Genomic DNA, 14,797 nt, shown 5'->3' with positions numbered 1-14,797 from the left:
CCCTGCGTGCTCCCGGGGCTGGCACTGCCGGGCAGTGTGTGTTCTGCCATCCCCTCTGCCGCAGCTCTGCTGCCAGTCAGGGCACCCGCTCACCCTGAGAGCTCCCTCTTCTTTCTGTCACTCTCTCTGCCTCGCTGGATTTCCCTCCCTCAGCCTTTATCTTGTTTCCTTTCCCTCTGCTGCCTGTTTTCCCTGTTTTCCTCCCCTCCACCCTGCTGCCCGGGTGCCCAGCCATGTCAGGCTGAGGTTGTTCACAGCCTGTGCCTCCTCTCCCTCGGCCGGGCTGTTTGCAGCGCTCTCCCTTCCCCCTGCTTACAGCACTTCCGACATCATGGGATTATTTTTCTTTTTCCCCTTGTCTTGTAGCTTTTGGCTCCCAAGGCCCTTGATTTCCTTTGGAGTTTGGGAGGAGAGACGTGGGGAGGAGGGGGGGGGTGGAGAGGCTGCCTCTCCTCGGGCCTTCGTCAGAACCGAGTGGCCAGGAAGAGCCTCAGCTCTTCCACAGCGGCGAGCAGCGAGGTCCCAGACAGGAGCCGCGGGATCACAGTGAGTGGGGATACCCAGCCGGGGGGAGCTGGGACTCCCTGGCTTCCTGGCTCCGGCGCCTGGGCGGAGGAGAGACACTTTTCTCCTCCTTTTCCTCTTTGTTGCCGTCGTGGAGGGGGAAGAGAGCAGCTTTTCTGGGTCAAGGCCACGGGGAGGGGGCCAGCGCTGGCCCTGGGGCTCAGCCCTACTTGCGCTGCTGTGGGAAGGGCTGGGGGCAGCCCGGGCAGGGGGGTGGTCCCGGCAGCGGGGTGGTCCGGCACGGCCGGGGATGCTGCAGCCGGCAGCCGGGGGTGGAGCGGAGCCGCCGGCAGCCGGGATGCTGCCAAGGGCAGGGCCACGACACAGCCCCGCGCTCCCCGAGCTGCCGCCCCACCGCGCACCCCCCAGAGGCGACAACCCCACCCCCGGCACGCTCACAGCTCGCCAGCTGCCAGCCCTAAATCCCCCGGCCCGTTCTTCCATGGCTGGGCATGATGGGGCAGTGCCCACCCCAAAGAGCCCCCAGCCACACGCACAAAGCCACTGCCACTGCCCCTGGCCCCACAGCCGCGCCCCACAGCCGTCCTGAGCTGCCCCGGGGCTGCAGGATGCTGTGGTGGCACACGGGCCATGCGGATGCTGTGGCAGGTGCAGGCAGCACCGGGGCCCCGCTGAGGGCAGTAGCACAAAAGGTAAAGGGAAAAGAAGGGGGGGAATGTCCTCTGCTGACCCCCTGCACTGCCTGCCAAACACCCCCAACCCTCTTCACTGTGGTCCCCAGAGCTGTGATCCTTCTCTGCCCCCCTCCAGCCCCTCCAGGACAAGATGAAGCAGCTCTTCCTCCTCTTCCTCCTCGGGCTCATCACCAGGTCCTTGCAGATCGAAGACAACAAGATCCCTGGGCTGTGCTCAGGGCAGCCGGGCATCCCGGGGACCCCGGGCCTGCACGGGGGCCAGGGTTTGCCAGGCAGAGACGGACGGGATGGCCGGGATGGAGCCATGGGGATGCCAGGGGAGAAGGGCGAGATGGGGCCCCCTGGTAAGAAAGGAGAGATCCCAGCTGGGGAGGGGGATTTGCCATTCCCTGCCCGTGGGGAGCACCCTCATGCCAGGGGGTGAGTCCTGCATGCTGGCACAAATTGCCAAGTGGAGAATGAATCCTGCAGAAGCGCCCCTCCCATGCCAGCACCACCCCTCTGCCCCTGCCTGTGGTGCCCCTGCATTCTGTAAAAGGCAGCAGAAGCTGAATTTGTCCCCATCCCCGATGCCACCCCTCTCTTCCAGCTCTGCTTTAGGAGGGACCACCAGGAATTGCATCATCCCTGACCTGGCTCCTGGGCTGGGCTTCCCCCAGCCTGCGAGGGTTTCTCCAACGATTTGTTGATGCTGTGCTAAATTACACACCCAGCCCTCCCCACTCGTGCTGCTTCCCCACGCAGTGCCCCGGCTGTGGCAGGGAATTGGTGGAACTGGGACTGGGCAGGAGGGGTGGAGGAGCTGTGCTGGTGACTTAGAGGTGACCCTGTCCCCTCCTGCTGCCCCAGGAGTGCCCGGTCCCCGCGGGGAGGTGGGCAGCCCCGGCGCGGACGGGCTGCACGGTGAGAAGGGGGCTCAGGGCGAGTGCGCCGTGGCTCCTCGCTCCGCCTTCAGCGCCAAGCGCTCCGAGTCCCGCAGCCCTCCCCTGGCCGACCAGCCCATCCTCTTCGACGTGGTGCTCATCAACGAGCAGGGCCACTACGACCCGGCCACGGGCAAGTTCACCTGCGAGGTGCCCGGCCTGTACTACTTCGCCGTGCACGCCACCGTGTACCGCACCAGCCTGCAGTTCGACATCATGAAGAACGGCCACTCCATCGCCTCCTTCTTCCAGTACTACGGCAACTGGCCCAAGCCCACCTCGCTCTCGGGGGGCACCCTGGTCCGCCTGGAGCCCGAGGACGAGGTGTGGGTGCAGGTGGGCGTGGGGGACTACATCGGCTTCTACGCCAGCGTCAAGACGGACAGCACCTTCACCGGCTTCCTCGTCTACTCCTACTGGCAAAACTCCGCCGTGTTCGCCTGAGCCCGCCCTCGGCTGCGGACGGGGCCGGGCAGGTGCCCCTTCCCGGCCCCCGGCGCGGTGGGAGCCGGGGCAGCGCGACCCCTGCCCCGCTCGGGGCACAGAAACGTCCCCTGCGCCATCGCGGGGGTGGCGGAGCGCACCTGGAGCAGCGCTGGGTCAGAGCTCGCTGTTATTTCGGGCAGCCCCAGGGCAGGGCAAGCCGGGCTGAGTGGCCAGGAGCCCGTCCCGCGGGTCCTGCCCCATCCCTCCCCTCAATAAAGGGCTGCTCAGCTACTCGTGTGCCGCCTGCCTGCGCGCCCCTGCGTGCCGCGGGACCCCCGAGGGCGGAGGGGGCTGCGCAGCCCTGCCCGGGGGTTCCGGGCCGGGGCCACCGTGTCGGGATGTCCCCGCAGGGCCAGCGAGAGCCGCTAGATGGTGGCATCGGCGTCCTTGAGCCATGAGCGCAGCGCTGCGACAGCCCCCGGCACCTCCCCAAGGCTCGGGAGCGCGGCGGCAGCACCCCGGATCCCCCCGAGGACCGAGTCCCGCCGGATGGAAGGGTCCCGATGCTGTCAGGGCCACTCCTGGGGGAGTCGATAGCCCCGGGCGAGCAGAGCCACGGGTCCGGGGGTGGCCCGTCAGTCCCCGAACGGGGCTGGCGGAGCCCCCCGCGCCCGCCCCCCGCCCCAGTGTGAAAGCGGTGACCCGCCGCTGGGAAAGGTCGCTATTTTTAGCAGGGGAATGAAGAGCTTCCTCATTCCTTGCCCAAAATAGGTCCCTGAGGGGACCAGCCGGGGAGGGGGCTCTTGGCCAGCGGCCGAACCCCTTAATGGGCTTGGGACGCTGCCCTGCCCGGCTGTAGGGTGCCAGCTGGGACCGGCTCCTCTCCTGACCGTGCCAGCGGGACCTCGCAGCGTTCCCCAGCCCAGGAACCCGGAACACAACCGGACAGCCACCCCTCCCCTGCCCCGGCTCCCCCACTGCCCCCCATCTGTGCGGGATGGACCCCCAGGACTACAGCTGCGCCCACCGGGATGAGCACACCCCGTGTCCCTGCTCAGCAGGAGCTGCAGCAGGCTGGCACCAGCCCTGGGGACACCGTGTGCCCCTCTACAGGGCCGGTGCCACCCCAAGGGGAACCCCCACTCCGGCACTGAGCACCTTGGGCACATCACTGCAACCTACCCGGGCCCCCCCACCCCAGCCCGTGGCGACCTGTGGAGGTGCTGGGAGCAGGGGTGACACCTCGTGCCCCTTTGGGGGGCAGAGGGGCTCTGCTGCAGCCACCCCACAGGCCTCCCAGGCAGCCCCGGGGTCGGGTTGCAGCCTCTGTTTGGGTTGGAGATGGTTTTTTTTCTGTAAGCAGAGCTGCTCAGGGGGCAAACAACGCCGCAGAGCAGATCGATGGCTATTCTGGGAGGAGGAAAGGGAATTTTCCGGACGAGGTGCGTGGGGGCTGGGAGCATTCCCTGGTCCCTGTCACGATGTGGGGGAGCACGCTCAGCACAGGCAGCCACAGCAGTTCCTGGGCTCTGCTTCCTTTGGGGTGCTCTTGGCTGTGTGGAGACTTTGTCTGGGATCAGGGGGAGGGTGTCTGCTGCTGCCTAGGGAGGATGAGGAAGAGGAAAGGAAAGGAGAAGGAAAAAGGAAGGAGACTTTGACAAGTTCCCAGTAAGCTCCAGGTGCTTTTGATGAGCTCTGCCAGCTGCTCCAAGTTAGGAGAGCTTGGAGACCCTGTTCCAGCAGAGCCCAGGTTAGGGAGGGGCCAGCATCCCTCAGCCAGGGCAAGCCAGGAGCCCATATAAGAGCCAGGCTGAGGCCACAGGTGCTGAGTGCAGCTGACAGAGGCAGCAGTTGGGTTGTTTTGTTGTTTCTTTTGAGGTTTTTGTGGCTGCTTTGTGGGTTTTTAGAAACAAAAGTAAATGTCAGCACCTCTTCTCAGAGCAGCACTCGTGTCCTTGGCACTGCAAGGTCACCTGAGGAGGTCAGCAGGCACCAGAGATTAAAGAGATCAACTGGATCATGTCTGAGACCCTGCAGCTGCACAGGGCTTATGGTGTCAGAGCATGGAAATGCCCCAGCGGTGAAGAGTGGCCTGGTGACTCCTGGCAGAAGCAGGATGGCTCCTGCTCCACCAAAAAGTTTGGCTATGGCCCAGGTTCAGAGGCCTCATTGCTGATGAGGGGCAGGGAACACTCCCAGACATCTTCAGGACTGCTGACCTGGTAAGGAGACCTTTAACCTGGGAATGGCAGGGGAGGGGACAACCCTTGGTGGGCAAGAAAAGGACCACAAGCTTGGATTTCAGGAGAGCAGACACCGGCTCCTTCAGGGACATCCTTGGGAGAATCCCATGTCCTGGAGAGGTGGATGAAGGATCACTTCCTCCAAACTCAGGTCCACCCCGACGAGCAGGGGTGAGAGGTGCTGGTCAAACCCTGCCATGGGCTGCGCAGAGGGGCAGGAGAGTCTCCCCACACTGAGGCACTGGGAACCCCGCTGTCCCTGGGCAAGATGACCTCGGTGTCCCCGCCAGCCCCTGAGGCTGCGAGGCACCGGCATCGCTGCCGTGTGCGGGCAGTTGATGAGGCTCCCTGTGCTGGGTCACTAATGAGAGCCCAAGCTGGTGCCGGCAGCAGCCCAAAGGCCCCCCGTGGTTCTGCTGCCGATCCTCACCTGCTCCCTGCCTGCTGGCCGGGTGTCACTCCCCGCTCCTGCTGTGCCACATCTGCGCTCCCGGCTGTCCCGCCCGCTCCCTGCTGGCAGCCAGACCGTGCCTGCTGTCCCCGGGCTGTGGCGAGCCGCTCATTAGGGAGGGGGAGTTGCAGCTGGGCTGACAAAGGGATTTTTTCCCAGCGCCTGGGGGCTCCTGCTTTCAGCGGGCTGCCAGAGCCGGGGTCACCCGGCAGCATCGCGCTCCTCCCTCCTTGGGGAAGGGTCTCTTTGATGAGCTGAGAGCAGCCTGCTTGGCTCGTGTGGGAGCCTCCCAGGCATGTTCTGGAGCAGGGAATACCCCGAGGACTCCAAATCTTCTGCCCTGGAGTGGCCCAGGCTGCGCAGCCCTGCACCAAAACCCAAAGTGCCAGGGCAGGCAGGGCTCGCGGACCTTGTCCATTAGCACGGAGGTGGTTGCGTTTTCCTCCTGCAATTGCTGGCTGCTTGAGCAGAGATTGAGCCAAGTGTGTGCAGGATGGCTCCCGGGGGAGGGCTGTGTCCTGCACATCCTGTCCTCTCTGGGAAAGCTCGGCCGCAGTGGCCTGGGGTGGCCGAGCATCCTTCCCATCCCCTGCCGGGGCTGCTGGGCTGGGAGAGCCTGCCTGTGCAGGGCATGGCAGACATTCCCCTGCTGATCCCACCCTCCTGCCCCCTCTGCAGCCTCCCCAGGTGCCCAGCCAGCCTCAGGTCACCCCCTGGGAGCATGAGAAGTGCCTCGGTTTGCCCAGCTATCAGGCATCTGCCAGCACTGCCCTCCTCCCTGTGCCTGAGCAGGTATCTGCTCCTTTCTGGCCTCCCAGCAGCTCCCATCTCCCCTCTCTTGGTTTCCATCCTGATTAAAATGAGCCACTTTGCTGGCATGGCCCTGCCAGGGCAGGGCAAGCCAGGACTCCTGGAGTCTCTGCCCATCAGGGTCCTGAGCCATTTTTCCAAACAATTTATGAGGATGCTGGAGAAGCAGAGAGTGCTTAAAAGCACAAAGCAACCCGCCAGGAGCTCAGACCCGAGCCAGGAGCTCCTTGTGCAGCAAAGGCATCTGCACACAGTAACCCTGAGCCTGCCACAGCCTTGCTGCAAGGCAAGACCCAGCCCCGTGCTGTCCCATCCCAGGGACAGTCTGGCACAGGACGCTGAGGCATCAGATACGTGCAGGAACAGGAATGAACATGTCCCAGCATGTTCCTGCCAGCCTGGAACACGGTGGGAAACCCCAGCCCCTCCTCCCTGTCCCCTGGTGTATCCACAACCATCTCCTCTCGCCGTGGGTTGGCAGAGCAGGAGCTGCCAGCTCTGAAAAGCCCACCCAGAGTGGGTTTGGGTGTAAATTCATCTCCTGGGTGCTGGATTTTCCCTGGTTCCAGGGTATCCCACAGCACTGCTTTTCTGGGGGCAAACACCCCTGAGCCTGCAGGTGATGTTGACCCTTTGTGAGGAGTGATGGGCTTTCCATGGAGTCCAGGGGTGGATAAAGGAGACACAAACACACATTTCCCCAAAAAACCCTTCCCAGGAATGAGGCAGCGCCCAGCTTTTGGTAAAGGAGATTTTAATCTGCTCAGTATCTAGTCCATAGTGCAAAGAGTTAAACTTAAGGCAAAGCCTTCTCTTATAAACAGCAAACAGGCCCTAAACAAGCGTGACTGCTATAATAATAGTAATAATAATTAAAAAAAGGGTTAAGGGAACAAACTGCAGTTTTGGGGGGGTGTCCTTTCCCCCCCAGCCTGTAACTCATGTAGGGAACGTTGCACCCCTCGATCCATGAGCTGGTCCCAAGGGAATGCTGCTGCCTGTGGCCAGAAGCAGGGCCACAATCCCACTCCTGAGTGACTCCAGCTGCAGCTCCCTGACTGCCCTGCAAGTGCCTGGGACAAGAGCCTGGGCTCACACCCCTCTGGTGGGGGTTTGGCTGCTCCCAAGTGTTGGTGGCTGGAGAGAGCCAGCACGAACAAGGGAGGTGTGTGGGGAGGCACAGGGACAAGAGCTCGAGCAACGGGGAGCTTTGCATCTCTTTGGAGTGGAAGCAGCTGAGAGCCCTTCTAACAGCCATTAGTGCTCAGGAGCCTGGCTTGGCCAGGAATCCTTCCAGCTCCCAGGAAATGTGGGAGCAACCAGCCCCGGCAGTGCCTTTCCCAGCAAAGCCACTCAACAAGAAGATAGTTCCTTGCTAGAGCTCAGCTTTACAGCTCAGAGGCATCTCCCAGCACAGCCTGGCCTCTCTGCTGCCTCTGTTTTGGCTTAAATTGCTAATCAAGAAGGAAAATAAAAGGAAAAGCATGCCAGCTGCCCTCAGGCTCTTGGCTTGCAGTCCAGAGTCAAGACTCTCTCCGGTCTGGCTCCAGCCAAAGTTGGCTGTGGCGTGTGGCTGACCTCAGGCAAGCAGCTGGAAAAGGAAAAGCTTTTTAGTGCAAGGCCCTCTTGCAGCCCAGCAATTTCTTGGAATGGTGCTGGTTGCCCAAGCTGGGATGAGCCATCTCAGGCCTGCCCCAGCCAGGATGGGATGCACTCGTTGGACTCCAGGGGACGCTTCTGAATGGAAGTAGCTACGTTGGTGACAGACAAGAAGACAAAACAAAGGTACAGCCCTGCCCTAATCCAAGATATCCGTGGTCCTGGTACTGCTCCACACACACAACTGCACATCCACAGCACGGATGTGCAGAAACTGTGCCTGGAGCTGGAATGTCTGTGAGCTCCCAGGAGCTTTGGGGTGCTCCCTCTCCTCCCAGAGAGCTCCTCCCTTTAGCCACCCAGCCTGGGAAGGAGCCAGCAAGCTCTGGAGTGACCCTCCCTGCTCCATGGCACTCTTAGCCTGCAAATGTGTGGGTTTTGGAGAGGATTCTCCAGCCTTGGCTCAAATCTGGGCTGCTGCTGCTGCCAGGGCTGGGAGCAGTGGCTGGGGAACCACTCCTCAGGCTCCCCAAGCAGCACCACCAGCCCTGCAGAAGGAGTGATCCCTCCAGCCTCCCCGTGCAGGTAACGTGTGCTCGCTAGTCTTGCATAGGTGATGCGTGGAAGCAGCAGCAGCACTGAGCTCTGCAGGGTCCATCACAGCTCCACGCTGTCCTGGCAAGAGAGGTCCCTCAAAAAGCAAAGCCCTGGGGTGATGAAGTACCCCAGAAACCCTGTTCTCCAGCCGAGAGTCCGGTTCAGCAAACACTAAAATCTCAAGTGTGCTCCTTGCTCTCCCTGGGCCTTGCAAACAGGGCACTCCTCCCTTTTCCCATGGAGCTCCTCCACTTTGATGGTGGGAGGAGGAAACAGGCCTGGATGCAGCCTGCCAGGTAATTTTCTAGTGAGACCTTGGGAAAAACACCTCCCTTGCCTTGCACCAGCCCCTGTGATTGCCAGGAGGGCACAGCCTTTAACCTTCCATCAGCTTTGGCTAGGAGGGACCAGAGCATTTTTCTGCGCTCTGCTTTGGATCTCAGGCTGCAGGCTCGAGGCAACGGGCCCCGGAACAGCAAAAGTTGTCAACAAAAAACCAGGTAACTCTTCCAGCCCGCTGCAGAGATCAGTATTGTGCTTGCTAGCAAGAGCTACAACCTAGTTAGGCAGCAAATGTGACCAGCAGACACCCCTCAGCGTTCTGCCCTTCCAGCACCATCCACAGTTCTTTGGAAGCTGCTCAAGGCAGCCCTGGGAAGTGCAGACAGGGGTGCCCTTGACCTCCTGGGAAAACAGCCCACACCCCCCGTGGGCTCACAGGTACACGTTGAGGGTCTGCAGGATCACCTGGCGGCACAGGGGGCAGTTGCGCTGGTAGATGTCCTGCTGCAGGAGCACCTCTGTGCACTCCTGGCACAGGCACAGGTGCCTGCAGGGCAGCAGCAGGACCGTCTTGGTCTGGTCCTGGCAGATGACACATTTCTTACGCTCCTCTTGCTCTTTCAGCAGCACCCAGGGGTCGTTGTCGGGGGCTCCCTCAGCGCTCCCGGCCGTCGCGTTCAGCCGCTGCTTCCTCGGGGCTTTCCACCAGGACGTGCCCGGCTCCTCTCTGGGTGTCTGGGGACGCTGCCCAGCCCCAGCACGGCTCAGAGCAGGACGTGGCTGTGGCCCCTGCTCTGCATCCAGCTGCTCCTCCAGCTCGGCCAGCAGCTGGCCCAGGGTCACCCTGTCGGCAGCCGGGGCTCTGGGGGCACCCACGGCCCGTCGCTGGTCGCTCCCCTGGTTGGCCATCCTGCCGCCCTGGCTCCAGTTGGTCACCTGCTGGATCCAGTCCACCAGCCTGCGCCAGGGCTGGGAGGTCATGGCCACTCCCAGGGTCAGCACGGCCACCTGGTAGAGCCGCCAGACGTCGCGCTGCAGGCGGCGGAAGGAGGGCAGCGTGTGGAAGTAGCCCAGCAGGTAGCCCGTCAGCGTCCACAGCAGCCCGGGGTTGAACGCGAAGGCGCTGACCACCACGATGAGCAGGAGCAAGCCCAGGCCGTACACGTTGACGAAGAAGACGCTGATGAAGAGCTCGGTGGCGGAGCAGAGCAGCTCGAAGGCCATCTGGCAGGGCGACCACAGCAGGATGGACACGGCGATGGCGCCGCTGGACACGTGCGCCAGGAACGCGGCCAGCAGCTCGGCCACCCGAACGACGGGCCCGGCCAGCGAGTCCCAGAGGGCGGCGAGCAGCGTGAAGAGGTTCTGCGTGCCGATGAGACACACGTTGACCAGGCTGTTGACCAGGTACATCAGCAGGCTGGTGCCGATGGCCAGCGCCTCGCACAGCTGCCGGCCCAGCGCCTGCCCGCAGCCCAGCACGGCGCCCAGCCCGCGCTGCGCCAGCTCCCGGCCCCGCAGCGCCAGGTGCGACGCCAGGTGCGACGCCAGGTGCCCGGCCGCCCGCATGCCCTCCATGGCCCCGCAGCACCCGCGCACCAGCACCAGCGCATCCCAGCACGCCACCGCCGCGGCGGCCGCGGCCGCGGGCAGGCTGGAGGCCGCGGCCAGCAGCCACAGCAGCGCGGACACCAGCGAGGACACCAGGAAGAAGTTGAGGTCGAGCACCAGCAGCAGCAGGTCGAGCAGCAGGCGCAGCCCGCGGAGCAGCGCGAACAGCACGTCCATGGTCCCCGCGGGGCCGTACGGCAGCTCAGCCGCGGGGCCCCTCCGCCGTGGGCGCAGCCATCTTGGCACCCGCCGCCGTGCGGCGCGCGGCCAATCAGCGGCGGGGGCCCCGCCAGGCCTCGCCTCCCATTGGTCGGTTCGCAGGATGCGGCGGGGGCGCGGCTTCCAGCAGAGGCGCGAGCTTGGCCACGCCCACTGGCGCTCATTTAAAGGGCCAGTAGCGCCGTTAGCCCGGAGCGTTCGCTCCGCCGGGCGCGACGTCGGGTTTTGCAGTATTTTAACTGCGGGGTGAAGGCTATCGGTGTAATTCCTGATCTCTTTGTGGAAATGGATCTGCCTGACCACTGCATAAGGAGGAAAAGCTCATGGCGCAGGGACACTTTCCAATATCCCAGACTGATCCAAGCCCAGTCCAACCTGGCCTTGGACGCTTACAGGGATGGGACAGCCACAGCTTCCCTGGGCAACCTGTGCCAGGGCCTGCCCGCCCTCACAGGGAGGAATTTCTTCCCAACAGCCCATCTAACCCTGCCCCCTGTTAGTGGGAAGCCATTCCCCCTTGTCCCACCACCCCCAGAGGAGAGCACGGGGATGCTGTGCCTGGGAGAGCTGGGGGTGTCCAGCTTGGAGAAGAGGAGGAGGAGGAGACCTTGGAGCCCCTTCCAGTGCCTAAAGGAGCTCCAGGAGAGCTGAAGAGGGGTTCAGGAGCCAGGACAGAGCAGGAACAGTGCAGGGGATGGGCAGAGCTTCATGCCAGCCCACTCACCCTGGTTCCAAACAGCACAGGGGGAACCCATCACCCAACAGTGGCTGTGCACGAGAGGAGTTTGTGCCTGCCTGAGCCCTGGCACAGGGAAGGTGTGCACTTGCCAGCAGGATCCCCTGGGCCTGTTTGGGACAGAGTCAGCCCAGGGTCACCCGGCCAAGCAGTTTCCTGCGGGAGGTTTGAATATAAAGCCATGGCCGTGGCTCAGACCAAGGTTACAGCCCTGGAGCAGGTCCTGCCTTCCCTGCTGGATCCCAGCCAGGGCGTGGGGCTGTCAAAGCCTTGGCTCTGCCGTGCCCCAGGGGACGGTCCAGCCCTGCTGCCCAGAAGGTGATGACAAGTTCAGGAAAATGCAGCCCTGAAGCACAAGGCTTTTTAAGGAAGGAGAGGGCGAGTGCAGTGCACGGTGACCCACGGGAAAGCCATGTGCAGCCCGGGAGTGTGGGGCCAAGGAGGGAAGCAGCGAGGCACGAGCCCCAGAGGGAGCTGGGGTCGCCTTCCTGCAGGTGCCTCCCCGAGCAGGGGTGGCACATCCGTGTCTGTCTGTCCCTGCCGGGGCTCTGTCGCGCTGTCTGGCCCCGCCAGCCCTGTCGCTGTGGCTCGGAGGCAGCGGGCGCCTGCGTCCCCAGGGAGTGCACGCCAGTGACGGAGTCAGGATGCTTTCAGCATTTATGGTAATGTTTGGATTTCTCATCGCTTTCCCAAACAGGAGAAGGGAAAAGAGAGCCGAGCCAAGGGCTGGGCGTGCTCCGCTCGTTCCCTGCCTCCGGCTGTGCACCTGCCTCACCCTCCCCGCTCCTGGCGCCCGCCCCTGCCCTGCCCTGCCCGGGGCACCCTGGTGGGCTCCCCGCCGCCGGGCCGGGGCTGCAGCGGCTGCAGCGTTCAGAGGTCCTGGCTCCACAGCAGGGCTGCTCCGTGGGATGCAGGGGAGCTCTGCCCGCCCTCATTCCGGTAGGATGTCCAGCTCCTGGGCGTCCAGACCTGCAGGAGAGAGGCACAGGAGGGGTGCAGGGGGCTGGGAACACCTGGTAGCAGTCCGGGCTGGGACAGTGATTTGGGGGGAGTAGAGTGGAGCTTTGGAAGGAAACCCTTCCCGCGGCTCTGGGGGGACACAGAGCTCCCCACCAAGGTGCCTGGCAGCCAGGCTGTGCGTGGGACCCCTCCTCACCGGGACAGTCCCAGCTGTTCGTGCACTTGCTGGATGCACTCCCAGCCGTGCCCGTGGCAGCTGCAGGCAGCACACGGGGTGTACCCCGCTTGTGAGCCCCCTCCCCTCCTCAGCCTCACGGGGCACAGAGCTCTGCTGCCATCGGGGACCACCAGAGCCGGCCCTGAGAGCGCAGAGCCCGGCACGAGTGTGGCTCCTGCAGCCCTGCCCTGCCGGGAGCCCCGGGGCTGTGCAGCACCCTCGGTGCTGGCACCGAGCCCGGCCACGGGGCTGCTGCATCACGGCTCCATCACTGAGCTGCCTTCCCGCTGCTGAGCTCACCCCGCGTTCCAGAAAAACAGCAGCCAGAGGATGCCAGCTCCAGGGCTGCCTCAGCCCTCGCTGAGTCCTTCTGGATTTATCTGGAAGCAGAGGGAGACAGGGAAAAACTCCAGGGCTGCGTGTCCCAGTGCTTGAGGGATTCTCTGGAGCCCAGCGTGCCCGGGGGGATTCCCCAGCCCCAGCACCTTGCCCTGCCTCTCTTGCTCCTTGGGCACATCCCGAGGGAATTTCTGCAGTGTGGGTCCTGCTGGCATCACTCCAGCGCTCCCAGCGCGCTCCCAGCCGCCCGACCATGCCCAGGGTGCCCTCCCCTGCAGATGCGGGGCGTGTGGCAGCCCCGAGAGCCGGGCAGGGCAGGCAGCACGGTCCTGCTGGGCACTGCCTCACCTCGGGTCCCCTCAGGACACCCCTGCCCAGCGCTGGCAGCCGGAGGCGGGTGCCTGCAGCCCCGCTCTCGCAGCCCGGGCAGGAACAATGGATCATTTCGCTGCATCCGCTCCGGAAAATCCCCCGGCCCCTCTCGGGCTCCGCTCCAGGATGCTGTGGCTCACTCTTCCTCTGGCCTTGGGGGGGCGGCTGATGGATCCCCCACGGCACGTACCCCGCAGGCAGGGAACGGCCCCAGGCTGCTGGGGAGAGCCCTCAGGAAGGATCTGGAGCTGCAGGGAGCCCAGCCCTGTCCCCAGCAGCCACAACCTTCCCTGCCTTTGCTCACCCTGCAGCCCTGTGCAAGAGCAGGAGCACGAGGGCTGCTCGCCGTGTTTCTGGAGGGCTCTGTGTCTCCCCACGACGGGAGCTGGGATATCTATCTCCTCCTGGAGCCTGGCCAGACAGCCCTGGGAAAGGCAAGTCCTCTTCCATGGGAAAATCCTGCAAGAAGAAATTCCTCTTTGGCCAGCCCAGCCCCACTGTTCCCCAGGGCCCTGGTGCTCCATTGCGTCCCCCGTGCTGTGGGGATGTGACACAAGGACTGTGCCCTGCTTGCTGCCTTATCCCAGTCAGCCCTCAGCTGCCCCCACCCCCCTCCACAGGGAGCCTTCCCCAAAGGCCTCCAAAGGGATCCCCTGCAAGAGGGGGCTCCCCCAAAACCGGGCCTGCTCAGGACGAGTCTCTCATTGGGCTTTCTCACAGATGATCCTAATGGGAAATTAGGATCATGGAGGAGCCCTGCAGACAAAGCCAGGATGAAGAGATCCCTGCGGGCAAGCCCAGGGAGTGATGCTGTGTCCCCATCCCGGCTTCTCCTCCCTTCCTTGGCAGCAGGGAGCCGGAAAAGCCGGGTGACAGGGAGCACAGGGCATGGCCGTTCCCCCTGCCCGCTCCTCCGGGCAGCCGTGGCGTTGGCAAGCGCTGGATGAGCGTGGCCAGGTCCCCTCGCTGTCCCCTGGGCACCCCACAGCCGGGGCCATCATCTGCCCCATTGTGTGGGCGAGTGCCCAGCCCTGTCCCGGCCGGCGCCGGCACAATGGGGCCTTTTTCCGGCCGGCGCTGGGGGAGAGGGACTCGGAAGCGCTCCCAAGGAAAAGGATGGTTTATAAATAGCTCCTGGCTTCCCCCAGCCGCCCCATCAGCGCCCATCCCCAAATCCTGCCCCTTGCTCCGTGCCCACAGTGCTCCCAGGCTGGGTGGGAGAGCAGCCCGGGACACGGACGTGACCAGCCCAGCTGAACGTGTGTCAGCCAGGGCAGGACGTGGCTGTCACACCCTGTCCCAGGGCTGCACCTGCTCCGGGCCGTGGGGCTCCTGTGCCCCCAGGATGTCCAGTGACAGCCCTGGTCAGAGGGCTCCTTCTCCCATGCCTTGGCAGTGGCTCTCAGCTGGATAAGGTTCTCCCAGGCGTGCTCCAGCTGTCCTTGTCCATCCACTCTGCACGCAGCTCCCGAGGCAGGGAGCAAGGGAAGCTCCGCAGCCTTCCCTGCCACCCCTGTGAGCCACAAACCAGTCCTCAAAGCCAGTCCTGGAGCCCTGGGGTGCTGCTCGTGTCCTCTGTCAGCACCACCATCACCAGGGCAGGATGCTGAGCTCTCTGCGTTGGGCTGGGTGACCCTTGCCAGCTCAGCTCCTTTTTGGGGCTTTGCCACTGCTCTGCATCCGCTGAGCCCCGGCTGTCCCCGCACAGCTGCTCCAAAAATCGCACTCTTCTGTGACAGACATCCAGATGTCACCTTCCTTTCCCCCCCACCTTCCTTCCCCCCTTCCGCTC

The 14,797-nt window shown here is 63.9% G+C and overlaps 3 protein-coding genes across 4 annotated transcripts in view; 1 reads left to right on the top strand and 2 right to left on the bottom strand.

The window, feature by feature from the left end:
* The window catches only part of ABCG4 (ATP binding cassette subfamily G member 4), a 149,958-nt gene that overhangs the window by 56,723 nt on the left and 78,438 nt on the right, over nucleotides 1-14,797 (bottom strand). The gene's annotated exons all lie outside the window — the stretch shown is intronic.
* On the top strand, nucleotides 465-2,860 carry C1QTNF5 (C1q and TNF related 5). Its single transcript, XM_053996988.1, has 3 exons — nucleotides 465-546; nucleotides 1,336-1,564; nucleotides 2,070-2,860. The coding sequence occupies exons 2-3, from the start codon at nucleotides 1,351-1,353 to the stop codon at nucleotides 2,585-2,587; spliced, it is 732 nt and encodes a 243-aa protein (XP_053852963.1). The 5' UTR covers nucleotides 465-546; nucleotides 1,336-1,350; the 3' UTR covers nucleotides 2,588-2,860.
* On the bottom strand, nucleotides 8,783-10,416 carry RNF26 (ring finger protein 26). Its single transcript, XM_053996986.1, has one exon. The coding sequence runs from the start codon at nucleotides 10,337-10,339 to the stop codon at nucleotides 8,984-8,986; it is 1,356 nt and encodes a 451-aa protein (XP_053852961.1). The 5' UTR covers nucleotides 10,340-10,416; the 3' UTR covers nucleotides 8,783-8,983.

The sequence above is a fragment of the Vidua macroura genome, chromosome 22, assembly GCF_024509145.1.
Source record: "Vidua macroura isolate BioBank_ID:100142 chromosome 22, ASM2450914v1, whole genome shotgun sequence".
Classification (NCBI taxonomy): Eukaryota; Metazoa; Chordata; class Aves; order Passeriformes; family Viduidae; genus Vidua; species Vidua macroura.
This window is presented reverse-complemented; position numbering and strand designations above follow the sequence as displayed.

Excerpts from the sequence above, each read along its gene's own strand:
- C1QTNF5 (XM_053996988.1), top strand. The coding sequence starts at position 1,351 with ATGAAGCAGCTCTTCCTCCTCTTCCTCCTCGGGCTCATCACCAGGTCC. Across the intron at positions 1,565-2,069 it reads GGGCGAGATGGGGCCCCCTG|GAGTGCCCGGTCCCCGCGGG; the intron begins GTAAGAAAGGAG and ends CTGCTGCCCCAG.
- RNF26 (XM_053996986.1), bottom strand. The coding sequence starts at position 10,339 with ATGGACGTGCTGTTCGCGCTGCTCCGCGGGCTGCGCCTGCTGCTCGAC.